Source organism: Melanerpes formicivorus, unplaced genomic scaffold (genome assembly GCF_026170545.1).
Source record: "Melanerpes formicivorus ecotype bairdi unplaced genomic scaffold, bMelFor1.0.p_v2 SCAF_5, whole genome shotgun sequence".
Taxonomy (NCBI): domain Eukaryota; kingdom Metazoa; phylum Chordata; class Aves; order Piciformes; family Picidae; genus Melanerpes; species Melanerpes formicivorus.
The window spans coordinates 12,066,715-12,084,688 of NW_027142357.1; the positions used below are offsets into that span (position 1 = coordinate 12,066,715).

The 17,974-nt window shown below is 42.5% G+C and overlaps 1 protein-coding gene across 12 annotated transcripts in view; it reads right to left on the reverse strand.

Annotated features, from left to right (window-relative positions):
- The window catches only part of HDAC4 (histone deacetylase 4), a 277,155-nt gene that overhangs the window by 18,765 nt on the left and 240,416 nt on the right, over positions 1–17,974 (reverse strand). For all 12 annotated transcript variants that reach the window (XM_068138157.1, XM_068138155.1, XM_068138153.1 and 9 more), the window contains 5 exons: positions 12,610–12,717; positions 12,007–12,062; positions 10,731–10,818; positions 9,489–9,608; positions 7,245–7,342 (listed from right to left, as the gene is read on the reverse strand). In XM_068138157.1, coding sequence (XP_067994258.1) covers positions 7,245–7,342; positions 9,489–9,608; positions 10,731–10,818; positions 12,007–12,062; positions 12,610–12,717 — 470 coding nt within the window. The remainder of the gene's footprint in view (positions 1–7,244; positions 7,343–9,488; positions 9,609–10,730; positions 10,819–12,006; positions 12,063–12,609; positions 12,718–17,974) is intronic.

Here is a 17,974-nt window from a genome sequence, read left to right on the forward strand (position 1 = left end):
ATGAGAACTTCACTTTTATTGAGTAAAGTCTTTATGTGATGCTCAGGAAAAAAATACAAAAATAATCCCAGAAAGGTCTCTTTAGTGCTGAGATTGCTCAGGTTGCTATCAAGACACCCATAAAATTTCACATCTCTTGCTACAACAACGTTAAGCAGCCACATCTGTTAGTATCCGCAGCTTCTTCAGGCCCCAACGCCAAATCTGACTCCATGCCATTTTGTCCTCCACAGAGTTTATTTTCAACAGAGCATTAATATCTACCTACCACACAATGAGCTATTCAGTTAGGTAAAACCCATCAAGTAGTTTTCACTGACACCACTGAACAGTACACCCAGCGTGTTGCAGGTTGGGTCAAGGCACTCAAGCACCATATAATCCCAAAAGAAGGGGAATAAAGAAAAGACAAACAAACAAAACCACCTCTTTCTAGCTTTAGTTTTTTTGCCATCTAACTGCCACAGTAACTGAACATCATCCTGCAATCTTCCTGCCTGCCAGTCTCTGCACACAGACACAGAAACCTATGCAAAAAAGGATCTTATTGTCTTTTAATTCTTACACAATCTGAAAAAAAGGCATTTAAATTTTTCCTCAAAGGACATGATTGCCATATGCATTTTGCCCTCAGGGAGATGATTACATAAGGAAGACAAAATAGCACATTTTTTGCTGATGACTTTACAATTGACAAAAATCTGTTTAGTGAAACCCACAGAGGTTTTAAGCACAAACCACCTCTTTCACAAAGGACTAAAGCAGCAGTTTTGAAGCAAGTGCATGTGGCAGAGTTGGTTTTTTTTACCCTAAGCTTTGAAGTACTGCTGAGTACTTTAATTTCTAACCAAAGGAAAACTGCTAAAATCATCAGATTCCACCCCCACCCCCACCCCCAAAGTTAGCATACCATGGGAGCTGCTAGTACCTCAACTGATGTGTGGGATCACCATATGCTGGTTGCAGAGCTATCATGAACTTGCACCCCTAAGGTATGGGCATGGTCTGTCCAGACGCAAGCAACCCATGCAACCCCAAATCAGGAACAATTTCTTGGTCATGGCACAGCTCACTCACTGATGCTCAAGCATGAATGCAGCTGGGGAACAGGGACAGCCACTTGAGCAGCATGATGGTGCTGGTGATGCTCAGCTGAAGATCCCCATGCAGTGACTGCAGTTCAAAGATACCCTCTAGTGGCACTGCCAACACAGGCAGCACCAAGACTTAACTATGAACTCTGTATAAGTTTTAGGAGAGAAAAAGCAGTGGTTGCTGCTTAGAAGTAAATAATTTGCTATTTCACAATCATTAGAAAGAGCTGTTTTGAGGATGTCCAGAGTTTTATCTTGTGCAGGACAGAGACCTCATGGCCCCAGCAAGTATCTTCAGCTCTGAGCAACTATTAGTGGTGCTTTGTATGCAGAGTAGAGTTTTATCAGGTCCCTCAGTTTTAAGAAACACGAACCACAGGTCCCCTGGCTCTCTTGTTCAAGACAAGTCACAGGGATGAACAGACACTCTGTACCCATGCAATGGGAACTGAATACCATCTCAGTCAGAGGCTCTCTGCAAGTTGTTGTGTCTTTAGGGACAGTCAGAGGAGAAGTGCAAGATGACAGTGTCAGAATAACTGACCTAATGATTTCCGTAACTTAAGCATCACAAACCATCTGAACTCAAGAGCACTCTCAAATCCTTTGCCCACGACTCCTGTGCAAACTCTCAAGGGCTGCTCTTGCTTCTGACTTTCTTCTAATTCCAGTATTACACTGGCAATCCAAAGCTGTAGTCCCAGCTCTATTTGATGCTCACCATATACATAAGCAGCTATATATTTGGCCATAAAACATGACCCAGGAGGACTGAAGCTCTCCTGCCTCTCAGCACTCCCTCAGTTTCCCTTTTTTAGTTCTAAAAAAAGAAAAAAAAAATCTCACATGAAAATTTAAGAGGTAAGGAAATTAACAACTTTTAAACAACGTGTTTCCAAGATTTCAGCTGTGAGTAGCATTTTCAGGTGTATTTAAGCCAGTGTTTTGGTTTTTAATTTTTCTTATGCACAGAGGAAAACAGCCTCTTCACTCAGACCCATCACAGTAAAGCTAAATCCCCAGGAGAAAGCAACAATTAAATGGCAAACAAAGCTATTGCTTTGCCCTGCTGCTGATACTATAAAATAAAAAGTCAGAAATTCAAATTACTATCAAGAAGGTGAGCATTTTTATCTGGAATCAGGTCTTTTACCTGACGGTTAAGGTACCTGTAGTCATTTGCTGAAGAATGAAAGGGTTTGTAACACAGAATATTCATTCAAGCCATGCTGAATTTTTTAAATACAAAGGTTACCTTTAAATTTCATAAATAAAGTAAATCCTTTCATTCGACTCTGATTGCAGCTAAACCAAACAACTATGCATGAGTCAATACTGATGGCTGGAAATAGTAAAAACTACTCATTGTGTTCTGCAGTCATTCAGGGAAGAGGAAAAAAAAAAATCCAAACAATTTTATATCTATTTTCCAGAAGACTGAATAATCTTTAGTCTGTTACTAGCCAATTCACCAATTAAATGCCTAATAAATGACAGGCAGATTAAACAGCCCTACAGAGTACTTTGCTTAAAATGCTCAATTGCAGTGAGCAAATCAGTGAAACTTGGAAGGCTGAACATTTTTTTTCAGAGACTTTTTTTCCCCCCACTTCTGGCCATATATATATGTGTGTGTATATCTATCTCAAAACACTGCTCCTAAGGCTAATCAGTCTCCTGAAGACTCCAGTCTTTGTTTCTCCAAGCAGCCATCTCCACGGTCATTTACTATGTCAAAAGAGATTAGGAGGTTGGGGACAAAATCAGCGTCAGGAGAGCACAAAATCTAAAATACAGAAACAACCATTCCAGGCAAAACATCATCATCATCCCCCTCCTCCCTCTTACTCACTCCTGAAATGGTTTATGGATTGAAGGAAGAAACAAATGCCTCCCCCCCAAAACTGGCTCCTGAACTCATTTAATACTTTCTGAGCAAGGCAGTAGGAAGGTCCTTTCAAATAGAGGCCTGGTTTTTGCTTCTGGTTTAGGTGCTTTAAATAAAACAAACATGGAATCAAGCTGTATACGGAATTCTAATTGTAGAGGAGATCTCAGGGTGGGGAAAAAATATTGTATGAGACAACACAACTGCTAGAACTATCAGGAAGACTTCCTCACAGTACATTCAGAAGAAAGATCCCATATATAACACAATTTAATTTCACTAAGTGATTGCTGTTCTTGTGTAACAACTAACTAGCCACAACCTTTACTTTTTTTTTTCTGCAGGTCTCTTATCTGGGTTTGCACACTGATTTGGAAAACATGATGAGGATTTATGGAAACAAACATGATTTCTGCTAGTATCACAAGTCAGGGAACAGACCTGGGGAAAAAAACAAACCCTCAGTTTTACAACTGTTTGTTTCTATAACTACGGAACAACAGCGATGAATAGCAACAACATTTTGATGAGTTAAGGACTTTTACAATTATATGCCCTGCATTTTTCACATTAGAGTTTAAGACATTACTGCCTAATCTGTGAAATCTGGATTGCCCACATATTTTGGCGGTGAGTTCAGCCGTGGGACCTTCGCCCAGCAAACGGTCAGCTCAATTATAATGTCATGCTGTCTCGGGCAGGCAGAGCTGCCGCTACGATGGGGTGGAGGAGCGCCAAGCTCACAGCAAACTCCCCAAATCCCTTCTGCACATCTTAGTAGTGACTGGGGTGACTCCACCCTATAGCCCCCCTCACAAACCCAACCACCAGCAATCATGATATCACCCCAACCTCAAGACAGAGCAGTCGGGTGATTTCAGCCCTCGGTTATGAAGACAATAAGCGACAAAGTGCACAGCAAGGCTGCTCTCCGTTTCGCATTTTTAACTCTTGTTCTCACTTATGAAATGGCTCAGCAATATTAATAAACATTAAGAGGTCAGGCTATGCTGTCCAACCTAACAATGCACTGCAAGCAGGGAGAAGCCAAGATTTACAGAAAAAATGTGGAGTACAAAAAATCACTGCTGCAAGCTCCCATCCTTTCTTCAGAAAGGACAAAATGACACCAAAACAAGGTTTTCAGCATGGAGGATGACAGGTTTCACTGGGATTTATTTATTCACTCATCGGAAGACTAATTTATTAGGACAATTATCTCAGCTATTATTTCATTACAGCACATACTTTTATCAAATTGATACAGCAGTTCATCCTGAAATAGAACAAACAAGCAAAACAACAACAACAAAGCATGTTGGTTATGTATCTTCTGCTTGTTTAACGTTGAAATAGGGCTTTCTACCCTGAAAGTGGACAAGCATGTGAAGAGTTAAAGCTTAAAAAAAAAGGGGGGGGGGGAGGAGGAAAGGAAAAAAAAGAGGGGAAAAAAAAAAAGAAGAAAAAGTATATCAGTATCTTTGCCTAGCTCAAAGGATTTCCACTGATTCCTCTACAGACTTCAAAGCCTCACAGTTTGGCATTTGGACTGGTTTGAATTAAAGCTCAGTTCTCCACTGTGAGTTTCCAAGTTCATGGTGAAAATGCCTGCTGCTTCTGGAGTTCATTATGGCCAATTTTCTTATCTTTTCTTCATCTTAGGTTTGATCCCCAGCAAATGCAACGTGGCATTCGATGGGGTGGAATAACAAGGTGCTGCCTTGAAGGCATGCATTGTCTCAAGGGGCTAACGCAAGAAAAGAAGGGGGGAAAAAAGGATATATGACCCACTCCCTTCACTTTCTAACTCTCGGGGGACTATAAATTGCAAACTTCAAAGCATTATTTTACATTAAAATCAATAGAAAGATTCAGGGGGAAAAATGTTTTTCAAAGAAGCTGGTTAAGATTTAAAAAGGTCACTCGATAATGTATTATCATGACCAAACTTGGCATAAGATTAAAAAAAGCTTCCAATTTAACTTAGTGACTGAAGGTGTGCACACAGAGCAGACTACAAGGAGGTGCTACCTAGGAGGAAGAGTCACAACGTCCCTTGGCTTCCCAAAACCTTGGCAAAATAAGAACTGTGACTAGCTCTGAAATACTCTCTCCAAATAGCTGCAGTCTCCAGGCAAAAAAGACACCAGTGCCTATTAAGGAATGGCTGGCAAAGGTCTTTACTGTGCAGACTGAGCAATTTTCCAGGAGTCTTGAAACTCAATTAATATTTAATAGCAAGTATGTCACTCTGTCACGAGCTACAGATTCTCTTTCTAATGAAGAGATCACTCTTGTTGACTGCTGGGATAAACAGACTTCCACTTTGGAGGAAAGTGCTGCTTTCCTGTAACAGGAATAAAACATCGACAGAAATGACAGTTATTTGACTAGATGTTATTTTAAATTGTATACATTCTTTGAGGGCTTTTTAATGGCAGGCTGAAGAGTAAAAGCTCTTTTTGCCCAAAAGAATGGAACATAAATACGCAGAGGGAAGAACAGAAAATAATGCACCCAGATTTAATGCTGTTCCATGAAGGCGATATTCCATCTGCCTGTCACCAGAAATTCGCATCCCATGTTTTAGCAAGTGTGTGTCTCCCTGAATTTATACAGAGTGGTTGCCAGAAGTGCACTAAATCTGGTTTGAGGACAGAAAACCACTCCAACTGGTAATTGTTAAAAAAGATGCCAGTTGGAGAGGATGGACCCACAGCACGGTGGAGGCAGGGAGTGGAACAAGACAGTCTCTAAGAAAAATAAAGCTTATATATCCGGCAGGTCACAGAACTATATTTATGCTCCTGGAAAGAGTATCAGAAAGGAAAGTGTGGTCTCACACTGGCCTCTGTTCACTCTTGCATTACTTACAAGCTCTCCTCTACTCAAAGACCTGCCTTTGCTTCATCTTGTTATTCTGTTGCTTCTACAGTTAATTTTAATACCTTCCTTTTCCCATCTCAGCAGCTGCGGGAGATGAATGCAGCACTTCAGGCTTGCAGCAGATCCCCCAAACACCAATGACATGTAATTGCCCTGTTTGGTATTTTGCCCATTAGCTGCTTAGAGTAGCAAAATGATGTTCAATCCATGTTCTTGCAGTGCTTCCATAGTTACACTGCTTGGAGAGACCACAGCCTTGGTGTGCAGGACTGCAGATTGACTGATGTGTGTTTTGCTTCACACATAATTTCTGAAGAGGCTGATATGAGAAGGAAAGTATGGATCAGATCAAACTATTCCCTGCAGATACTTCTCTGTGATGCTCAGTTATCTTATACTTCTGTGAGCAAGACAGTAAGACCAGCAGGATATGAACAAGTGAGTCAACAAGTGTCTTCATCCCCTGCTCTGTCTGGAGACTCCAATGATGCCAGGTTTTGGAGCATGCTTGAAGAAGCCTGAACAACTCAGCACAGTGGTTTATATCTGGCTTTACAGGGAGGATATCCCAGTAACACATTAATTCAGCTCCACAGTTTTGCTTACCGTCATTCACATTCTGACAGTGAGTGATTAGTAACGTTTATTTAAAAGATGATTGTATTTTTATTCATAACAGACAACATGCTGCTTCTGAGGAGAAACCAGAACCCACTAAGGAAGGCACAAGCCTAACAGTTCAGTTGGTTCAATTTTCAGTTCAGGCATGCTCAGTACTTGGATAAATAATAATACAGTCTAAAGTTGATTGACACAACACCACATCCTTTTTGCTCAGTATACCTGGGATCAAGCTCTGGTGTGAGTCTTATGCAGAGCTCTTGTAAGTGAGGGGCTGCATGGCCATCTTGCCCAGAAACTGGGTACCATTGTCTGCAGCACCATACTGATGTCTCAAGCCTTGGGGCAGCTGCACTCCCAAGTTTCAAATCATGACAACTTGTTAAGAAGTTTTTATGGGTTCCCCTCAGGATGGGTTTACCCACAGAAATAACCCAAAGAGGTTAAAAGACTTTTAGCCAACACCGGAAGAGCATATTCATATCAGCTGACTTTTTACCTCCATGCATCAATCACAGAATCAGTGCTGAGTAGCGAGTATGTCACAGGCATATTTTTTATGGCCAAAAATATCCTATTTACTTAATTGAGCTTTGTTTTTATTACAGCACTCAAAAAGTAACTGCAACTAGATTTAAATCTTGTATTTCTAAAATTAGCAAGAGAGAAAGTCAAGATTAAGGAGGACTGCACGAGTGAAAACAAACCGAGTTTAGGTGAAAAATACGTTTGTGAGAGGAAAACTTCCATATTACCTGAAGGCAGTTAAGTATTCTGTGTCTCCCATCGGTGGATCAAGGCCACCAGTAAATGCCATGTTAACATTGAAACCAATGCCTGCTCCTGTGCCAACCTGAAAGAGAGAAACAGTACTTTATGGCAAAAGTGAAGTCTGGCAATACACCTGTGCTGTCTTGATATTCCAGTTGAACATGGATTTTGAGTCAATAGCTTGGTGGTAGTGAACTTAATTTTTTCCTCTAAAGTGAGCTGGTTCTCAAAACAAGAGTGAATCTGCTCCACACTGTGATCTTTATGGGAGCTGTAGACCAGTGCCATCTGACTGCTGCTCACCCAAAAAACATCTCATCACCAAATGGATCCTCTTCCTCGTTCTCAGGAGAGTGTGTTACACGCAATACCTTCCCTTGATTTGTTTACAGCTTTATTCAGGAGCGTGTATTTCATTACAGCTGCAACTGGGGAAAGACCCAGTTTTAATCAGAGTGAGCTCCCCCTCTGCTGGGGAAAAATGTGATTCACAGAGAAGAGATTTTCACTGCTCAAGGGACACATAAGTGGTAAATATAAATATATTCCCATCTTTGCCTGCACCACAAACATTCCTATCTGCACCGAGTGTAAATACCTGAGAAAGAGGAAAAATCAGAAATAAACCAGAAGTTTCTAGCAATTCATTTGCTAGGATGCAGGACCATGTTTAGCCCATCCTTATCAAAACCCCAAAACCTCTGTTCAGTCCCTTCATCAAGCACAGATCTCATAGCAGCCTGGGGGATGGCAAGGGAGACAGGCAGTATCTGCTGCCACCAGCCATCAGCAGCTCTGCTCAGGGCTCTGAGCTCTATTACATACAGAATTGGGGAGTTGTGTTTTTGGGGTTTTTTTTCTGGTCAGGCCTCTGCATATGAAAGACAAACAAACCCCCCTGAAAATTAATAAATTATACAATACACAGCCAGATAATTCAAGTTAGATAAAGCTGCAGGGTTCTTATTACACATTCTTCATTGTATTGGTACAAATACTGCTGGTAGCAAAACACAGGGGGGCTCATCCATCCCGGGTGGGTTAGTTATCCATCTGTGGCTTTATCTGAATTTATTTTCTATTCTTAGTTTTATTCAGTCTGGAATCATGTATCTAAAAACTACTATAAATGGTTAAATATGGAGTGGATGGTACAGTCTAATGTGTCCTTACAATACTTTGTAAAACAGATTGTCAGATTATTAAAAGGTTAGCAAAAAGGCTTAGCAAGTTAGCAAGACCTTTGTGTATCCTGAAGCAGAATTTAGCCTACTGTAAAAGGCTGCTGCTCTGTCACTGCAACAGTAGTGCACAAACGGGGTAATGAGCCAGTATCACATTACATTTGAGGTTCTTTAGAAATGGAAATGGAAACATGGATGTTTGCTGAATGGGAAAATGTAAAGCTGGCAGAGGAAGAACTTGAGCTTTCAGCTGTAACCCAGACTGCCTCAGAGTACACAAAACTAAGTACTTCATATAATTTCCCTTTGATAAATCACCTGGAAGAACTGTATTTCCTGCCAACCTAGGGGAAAAGGAAGGATGCAATGGACATAGGAGCATATAGAGCTCAGCAAATAAGATATCCAACTTCACTGGCCCAGTCCTTGTGCTGCAGGCTCTGAGACTACCTGGAACCAGTGGATTTGGTCCAGCAGCACCAGCAACCACTGCTCAGATCCTACTGTTGGGACTGTGCAGTGTGAACACAGCAGTGGTGGCGAGTGATGCTTTGGCAGGACCAGAAGAAAGGGAGATGGATGAGCTCCAAGGCTGTGCCAGGAAACCTGAGCACTAGTGGCACAGCCATGGACAACCTGCTCCTGCATCTAAGAAACAACCTGTGCCCATGAGAAGGAAATCCTGAGAAGTATGTGGAGTGCTGGGACTGCTGGCAATGGGCTCCTCTAGAATAGGTGGTCCAATAAGGGCTGAAGAGCTTAATTGCATTGACTCATTTTCTGCTTGTTAGCCAAGGCATGTGATTTCCTGCCAGCTCACAAGGCAGGACACAATGCCCACGGCTGTTAGGACTTGGACAAGAAGGCACCAAAAGCACAAACCTGAGTGATGAGCTCCCAAAGGGGCACTAATAAGCATGAGCATGGGTGCAGTGGCAGGAAGTTCCCTGAGAGGCACCCCAAGATTTTGGGGGGTATCTGAATCACAGCCCTGAGCAGGTTCTGTCAGACATAGATGGATGCTATGCTGATCCATGCTCTTACCTCGTCGGGAGCACCACTGCCTGGAAAGAAGTTCCCATCATCATAGCGATGTAGTGAAATATAAAGAACATTAGGATCATTGTAGAAAGCTTGCTGAGTACCATTCCCATGGTGAACATCCTTTGGGGACAGAGATTACATTATATGAGGAAGGTTAGTACCTTAGTAAAAAATAGTGATTAAAGCCATCAATTTGGGGTTTGGGGGGGACGGGGGGTTTGCTGTTGTGCCTCATTTTCTGCACTTCTCTGACCGAGCTGAAGTGTTTATTGCCAACAAGAGCAACCTGCTTTGCACAGTTGCCTTCAGGGCATGTTCCTTGTTTAAAACATGGGGTAAATGGGGGAAAACACAAGCAAATATCAAAACTGAGGACAAGCTTCATGACCTGTCTTGAGGGACAGAGAGATTATATTAATTACCCCAGCTTTGCATCTTTAATTGCTCTGTGGGGTGACTGCTGATTAAGCACCCAGCAAAGTTGTGTCAGACTCAAAAAGATGAAAAAACTCACACCCATCACCCAGACTCCTCCTTCCATTGCTACTTGCTGTAACAGGACAGGCATTCAAAACACCCCTTTCTGAACATGAAAAATAGTTGGTAGGAAGTGAAGAAAAGGATGTCCCATCCAGTAGGTGAAAAAGACAAATACATCTATTTTAACTTGTGGGTCTAGCCCATGGGTGATTTCTGTCAATATAATCGAAACTGATACCCAGCATCTCAAATACCTTCATAGCCACATAAAAACAGTAACACATCCATCAGCCACATTTTTAAATTTATACAATGTCACAGTAAAACCCCAAACACGCTCCTTATCAACTCTGTTGCACTACCTGCAGAGTATTTCACTACTGTGTTCCAATTTAGAGATCTCTTTTGACTCCCTGACCACTTGCCCAGAGGCTGTGCTGGCCCACAGGCAGGACACTGAGACCATCCAGAGTAACGGTCAAACTGTTTCAGACAGCCTGCCCCTCTCAGTAACCAGTCCCCACATCCCCACAAAAGAAATGTTGGGATGGATCTTAATAGTTAAGGTAAAAACCTTCAGGAAAAAATAACCAAAACCCATCAGGGTTTGCAGCTACTCAACTTTGAGTAGCATTATGGGTTTGCTTCAGAAAGTAGCTTCTTAGTAATTCCACTGATTTATAAAGATAGGGTTGCCCCTGCAAAAAAGAAACAGAAAAAATTCCCCGATGTCCCAAAGGGTAAGAAGTGGCATTTACTCACCCAGTCCACTATAAGGATTTTGCTAACATTCAGCCTTTGCTGGAGCAGCTTGGCTGCAATGGCGACAGAGTTAAAATAGCAGAAACCCCTGGAGATGATTAGAGAGGGGAGAGAAGAGGAAAAGGAGAAGTGTTAATTATATGCTTCCTTGGTCCCAATGCATCTATCATCTAGATATAACACAGTAGGAAGAAATGTCTTCTGCTCCCTTTCTTATTTCCTCTCTGGAAGGTGCATGTGTGCTTCATCTGAGACACAAAACACCCAAGCAGGCATCCTGCGATCCCTCTGAAAACAGAGAATGTTTCACACTTGCCCAAACTCGCTGCAACAAGATGCTGCTTGGTGCCCATGGGACTTCCAGTGCTGTGTGTGACATGGCAAAGGGGAAAGGAAGGGCTTAAAGGACATACTTAAGGAAAAAGTTATTTATTGTGAGGGTGACAGAGCACTGGAACAGGCTACCCTAAGAGGCTGTGGAGTCTCCTTCTCTGGAGACACTTAAAACCCCACTGGATATGATCCTAGTCTAGGAGGTTGAACTAGCTGGTCTCTGGAAATCCCTTACAACCTCCACCCCTTTGTGATTCTGTGTGACCCAAGGCTGGAGCATGGACCAGAAGAGTATGGACATGCTCAGACAGGTCTCAGAACACAAGGTCAAGCGAAACTCAACAGCAAGCACTCATCTCTCACCAATGGGTGCTGAAACACCTAAGACATGAAACATCAGCACCTCCTAAGCCAGATGTGCAAAGCCAATGTGATTTATGCATGGAACTCTGATCTGAAAACAGTTTGAGGACAAAACCCCTGCTGTACTAAACACATGCAAGATGCTCAACTTCAGCTTTTCCTTTGCACAGTCTTCCCACACCGAGACTCTCCTAATGCAGTCTTGTGACCCCAGGACACAGTTATGCTTGCTATTACTACTATTAGTTGCATACCCCTGCTTTCCTCATATTGGATAAACCATCAACATTTAATTTAAAACAATGCACAAGATTAAAGCAACTAAAAGCATGAAAGATTTTCCAGAGCATGACTGTAATGCTGATTCTTGCTAAAAACCACACACCTGAAACCACTCAGCAGGATCTTGTCCTCTTCCACAAAACTACTGGGAGCTCTGAGTACCTTTTAATACCTGTCTTGCATATCAGCAAGCAATAAATGCTGTAGTAACAACCTAAGAAACCACCTCTTTAACTTCCATCTGCAGATCACACAACAGACACTGAAGCAAGTTGATAAAGCACATATGCATACTTACATGGGTGTGCTCTCTTCTGCATGGTGACCTGGAGGCCGAACAACAGCAAATCCATTCTACACACAGAAAAGTAAGAGAATGAAGTCAATCAGAAAGCAAAGTTTATTGCACAAAGATGGATGTGGAGGCTGCAGCCAGAAGTGCACAAATTCTGCTGTGGAGCTGTGGCTGGGTGGTTTTCTCACAAGACCACAGCAGTGGATGATGCTTTCCCTCATTTTGGAGGGGAGAAAAATGTTCACATGAATTTTATGGAAATTGGTTGAAACAGCATTTCCTTCCATTCAGGGAAAAACAGTAATTCTGTGTGAGGTCACTGAAGCAGCCAACGAGCTGGTCCAGCTGAAGACAACAGCAAGACCCTCAGATAACACTGGAACAGTGATTTCATTTGCTGCTCTGGTTTGTTTCTTCCTTTTAATCAGCACATAACGACATTCACCAGGAGTCTGCTGTTCACTTGCTGATATCCTCAAAGATTTTTATGACTAAAGCCAGATGGTGCCATTAAAATGAAGCTAACTGGACCTCCTGCACAACACAGCCCTGAGTTGAATCCTGCACAGAGTCTATATCAAAGCCAAGTGCTATTTTCATACCAACCTTCAATTCTCCTGTGGCTACTTTGAAAACGAGCTCAATGACACAGCCTACGGCCAGGCGAGCGGCACCAGAGGAGTGAACTTCATTCCAAATCGTGTCACTGTCAACCTAATGGAGACACACAGGAACCACACTGATGAGCAATGAAGGCAGCCAGGAAATTGAGACTCACATGTTATAAAGAAATTAGCCATATGTATTAAATGCATATTTATGCATTAAATTTAAACACGCCCATTTAAAAGGCATTCAAATGCAGAATCGATCTTAGCAGTACAAAGGCTGGGACCTCTCTGATGTGCCCATCCAACTACTGAGTGTCCATCCCACCCAATGACATTCAAGAGATGACTGTTTGCAACAGCAATGCAATGCTATAAGGTTAGTGATGTAACAGAGGAGCAAGTTCAACATCAAGCACTGTAAATTTCCAGGTGTCTCCTACCAATACTCCTACCAATACCAGGCTATCGATATTTCTCTTAAATCCCTGGAGGAAAACAACTACAGATGCAATAAAAAGGTTTACAAAATCATTTGATGATTCTGTAAAATAAACCAGGATGTTTAATAATGAACATTTAAAAAGACACCTTCCCAGGACTGCCAGGGTAAGGTTACACTGACTGCAGTTCCTCATGGGAACCATAAGATTAACTCTGTCTCATCAGAGTCCTTCACCATTCAGCAGCTGAGCAGCCATTCACTTCAATGCTAAATATCTGACAGAAGCACCATACTCTGTATTCTCCCCCTAAAAACATGCAACTAGGCCAAAGGCAAGACAAGGCACTCTGCAGACATCTCCATATCATTATTATACGAGATCACATCCTAATTAAACAAAAAAAGGGAAGCTTTGGCTTTTACCACATTCATCCCAGTAACTGTTGGAAGACAAGATCAGTTTGCAGATGTGATGAAATGCCTATTCTCTTTTTTACTGCCATTCAGCCACGAGTCTGCAGAGAGCAGCAGGGGAAGGATGGCTCCCGCAGGGGCCGTTTTGAGGATGAAGTTCTGGATCTCCTCTGCTGCACCCCCAGCCATCTTGCACACAGTGATGAAAGCCAAGCTTGTTTGATTCTTGCCAGTCGTAGCTTTTGCAAAAGCTACACTGCTAGGACTGTCCCATGTCAGGGCAGCTTGGCTGCCCAGGAACATGCTATGATAAATGCAACATTTCTCCATATGAAGGATCACCAGCTATTTTTCACATATTACTCTGTGTTGAGCGTAATTATGTAAACAATGGCAAAGGAGAAGGAAAAGAGGAGATTATTTGTTTTGCCTGGCATCTTCAGTCTGTTCACTGAGCTGCAGGGAGATGGAATTCACCACATAAGAGACCGATCTACTTCCTTCATGGTGGTGCTAAAGCCAGCAGAAATTGTCCCAGGCCTGTTATCAGGGACAGGTTCTGGTATCACCTACCATGAGGATGCTGTTGAAGTCACAGCACGCCAAGAAAGCATTTGAAGAATACCAAAAAAAACATCACCATGTGGTAATGCTGCCAATATATGCACTGCCACAGACGTTGGGGAAAGCCACTGCATCGGTGGAGAAGCCCCACAGTGACTATCTGTGGTATGAGGGCTCCCCTGGACTCCCATGACTTTGGGCAGTAACATGGAAATAGAAGTACAACGGAGTCAGTTATGCATAACACCTGCAGGAGTCCTGGGTCAGTACTGGACATGTGCAGGAGATGGATGGGACTGACCTCATCATGTCCCTCCAAAAGCCCTTAGCAAGTCAGGAAAAAGACCTAGCTACTGCTTCTCACCCATTAGTGCTCTGCAAACATCCATCTTTGGGCTCCTCATCAGCAGTCCCCTAAAACCTTTATAGGATAGTCAAGCTATCTTGCAGTCAGGATGACACTGTTAGTTTCCCTTGGGGGATTCAGCAGGTTTCACCCCCAGATCCTCTTACTGCAATGTGTGTGAGTGGGAGACACTCATGCTTTATACAACAGACAACATCTACTTGTCTTTTTCTAAGACCTGACCAGGTACCTCAGTGCCCTTAGTCTCACTGCTCAAATGAGCTACAGCTACATTGCACAGTCTGGGCTGAGCGTATCTAAGCCTTACGTAAGCATGTCTAACCAATCTTTGAACATACCTAACCCATGTTTCTCAGTCTTGAAAGAAAAATTCTGCAGGACACCAGTAGCTAAGATCTTCCCTCTTAACCCAGGCCCCTTCCACAGAAGCAGAATTGCAGAGGGCCATCTTCATTCACCATATATGTGAGAGGAAGGGCAATACCAAACCCCCAAAATTCACATGTCCTAGGCAAAGATTTTTCTAAGGGACCAAGAGACCCTTGAATCTCCACAGACATCTGTGTCAGCCTTCCCCAGAAAGAATGCAGAAGTCATTGCTGCCTGAGGAGGTCCTTTGATGCCTGCAAAATACTAAGCTCATGTTGGCAGCATTTCAGGAAGAACAAGGAGGGCAAGGCAGAGTGCTTTTAAAGAGTGTGCATTTCTGCAGACAGAAATGACGTACTTAGAAAAAATATTCCACATGTGATTTAGAAGATAATTTCAAAGACTCTTGCCATGTCCTCACACTCAGGTCTCCAGCAGGAGTCGTCACAAGCAAGCTCTCCACTGCCCCATGCATGCAAACATCTCCAAGACAAGGAACTGACACCCAGTCATCTTCACTGGAACAGATGCCTAGAGACCAATGGGCCCTACTCCAAGGCAGCACTTCATCTGTGTGACTGTAAGAGTTTGAACAGTCCCACTGAAGTCATCAGTGCTCTGCAGCAGGGAAGGGGTGACTGCCATGGTGGAAAATGTTACTAACGCATCCCTGAGCAGGCCTGTTCTCCAGCTCTGAAGCTGCTGCTATTTGGTACATAGGCTGCTGTTGACCCCTCCATCGTTCCTGAATTCTGAAGTTCATTGCTGGGGAGACACTATTTGGCTTTCCCTGCCTATGACCTCTTTGATGCAGCTGCCATCACAGGAGTTGTTGCTGGGACAACACATGAAGCCTTACCATCTGGAAGAACTTTACAGAGAGAGGAAGCATATTTTTGCCTTTTGTTGATCCAACTGCATATATTTCTCTTTTTTCTCCAGAGCTAGGGGATACAGCCGCATCAGAGATACTGAGTCTTCCACATGTGCTGCTGCTGGATGAGGAGTGGCTGCCCTGGTCAGGATGCTTGTCTTCTTTAGAATAATATTAATGCCTTGCTCTCTCTAACCAAGAAGCTACAGTTTCTGCTAGGACAGCCCATAGGAGAAGGCTCCTTTAGAGGTGGAGAGAGAATTCAACTCTGGGGACCTACTCCAGGCTCTTAACCTCTGCAGCATGTACCATTATTAAAAAATGATGGGGGAATGCAAAAAAGGAAAGGTCAACAGCTTGGTGAAGGCTCCCTTCTATGTGTAATGTCTAAGATATTTCAAGGTGACATCCAGAAGAGTTTATACTTCCTTATGAACTTGAAGCCTTTATTAATGTGTACGATGAGGTTTGTACACTCACTGTATATTCTGCTATACAACAATGTGCAGCTACTTCAAAACAAAATGAGCTGTATTCTAAAAGGTTTCATTATTCTAATATTTTCAGTAGTGGAAGAGCTATGCAGGTAAGAAATTAAGCACAGGGACAAGCTGTACTGCAGCTCCAGACTCTGCAAAATAAGAGGAGCAAAGGAATTCTGCTCTTCCCTCCTTGCGGCTCATCATCACACTTAGGTGACAGCAGCACACACTGTCTGCACTGCCAGCAAGTAGCCTTTATCTAACTGTGTCTCCTACTGCTCTAAAGCACTGATTAAATAACTCTGCTCACATTTTGTTCTTCTAAAACTTGCTAATTAGCTTCCTCTCATTGAGATTCTAAAGAAGCCCCTTTCCTTGTCTCTGCTCTGCAATAATGCCCTTTGCTTGCACAGGTACAGATTTTTATACACTCTAATCAAGACCTTCCAACCAAAAATAGAATAACATACTCTGCAAGACATCAAAATCATTAAAAAACATTCTTGAAAGCCCTAGATCGTGAGATATTTTTAGAACATGCAGAGAAAAAGAAAATACTACACACGAAAGAAAACAAAGGTATTAACTATTGTTAAGATCAAGCCTTGGAGTGTTTTGAAGAATTTGGATGTTAAGTATGCTGGAACTATTTTGTAGATTTTTTCAAAGTTCAAACTCTTTTCTCCAAAAATCTCCTTCTAATTATACTGGATTAGGTAATGCTCTGGTGCATGTAAGTCATACACTAAGACAGTGTTGCAGAGAGGTGAAGGTAACATCCCAAGTAAAAATATTGCACTTGCAGATGCTGCTAAAGATCAGCAGGAATAAATTACTGGTGTTTAAATCTAAGCTCACATCTGTTGATAGAAGTGCTTCTGTGCTTTTTTCCTTTGCTGCTACAATCAGACGTCTGCAGATGCGAGGAGGTTTTGTTAGCGTCAGCTAGGGCAATGTGAAGGCTTCCTCGCACAAAACAAACCAATGAACTGGGGGTGGTGAGGGGGAATCAACAACAGTTTCCAGGCACTGGGGAATAAAATTATCCTTTTCCTCAAGGATTTCAAGACACTGTGACTTAGTTTTTAAAGAGAGAGGCTGAAGGGTGTTATGTGATGAAGTTAGTTGCTCTGAATGTTTTCCTCCTCCTCCTCCACACTCTTTAATTTCGTTTGTTTTGCTTGCTGGTATGAAAAACTCATGGTTGTCCAAGCTCCTGACTTGATCCTTCATCTTAGCACATAACAACTCTTCATGGGCTTCTCCCCCATAAACTGCTTTACGTTGCCTTTCAGATCTATCTATTCTTTTAATCTACATAATATTCCCTGTGGAAGAGAACTGCCTTGCTTCTGCCTTGCAGAAGAAAGACTTGGTTCCAAGCTTTCCAGCCCCTAATTTCACCTGACACCCTCAACTCCTGAATTATAAGAAACAACAATCATTCAGCTTTCACCTGCTCCAGGCCAGTCCCCCTCCAGCCCACAAGCAATATTTTGAATCCAACACTAAATTTAATGTGCTATGCTACCATTTAGTTTCTTGTTATCATGACACTATCTGTATTTCTTTGCAGGCAGCTTTTGCTTTGAGAAGCTCAAATAAATGTAATAGAATCAGCAAAGGACACTTGCTTATGACCTACCCCCTGCATTGCAACCCTTCAGCAAATACAGAGATTCCTTGGGGACTGTCATTCTGACCACTATTTCCTACCTTGTAGCCAGTATCAAATCCAGAAGAGCACCAGTCCCACCTTATTCTACTATTTTTTAAAACTTTTTTCCTTTCCTTCTTTCTTTATGGCTTCATGTTTGCCCCTGGAAGGCATTTGGCAGACCAGTACTA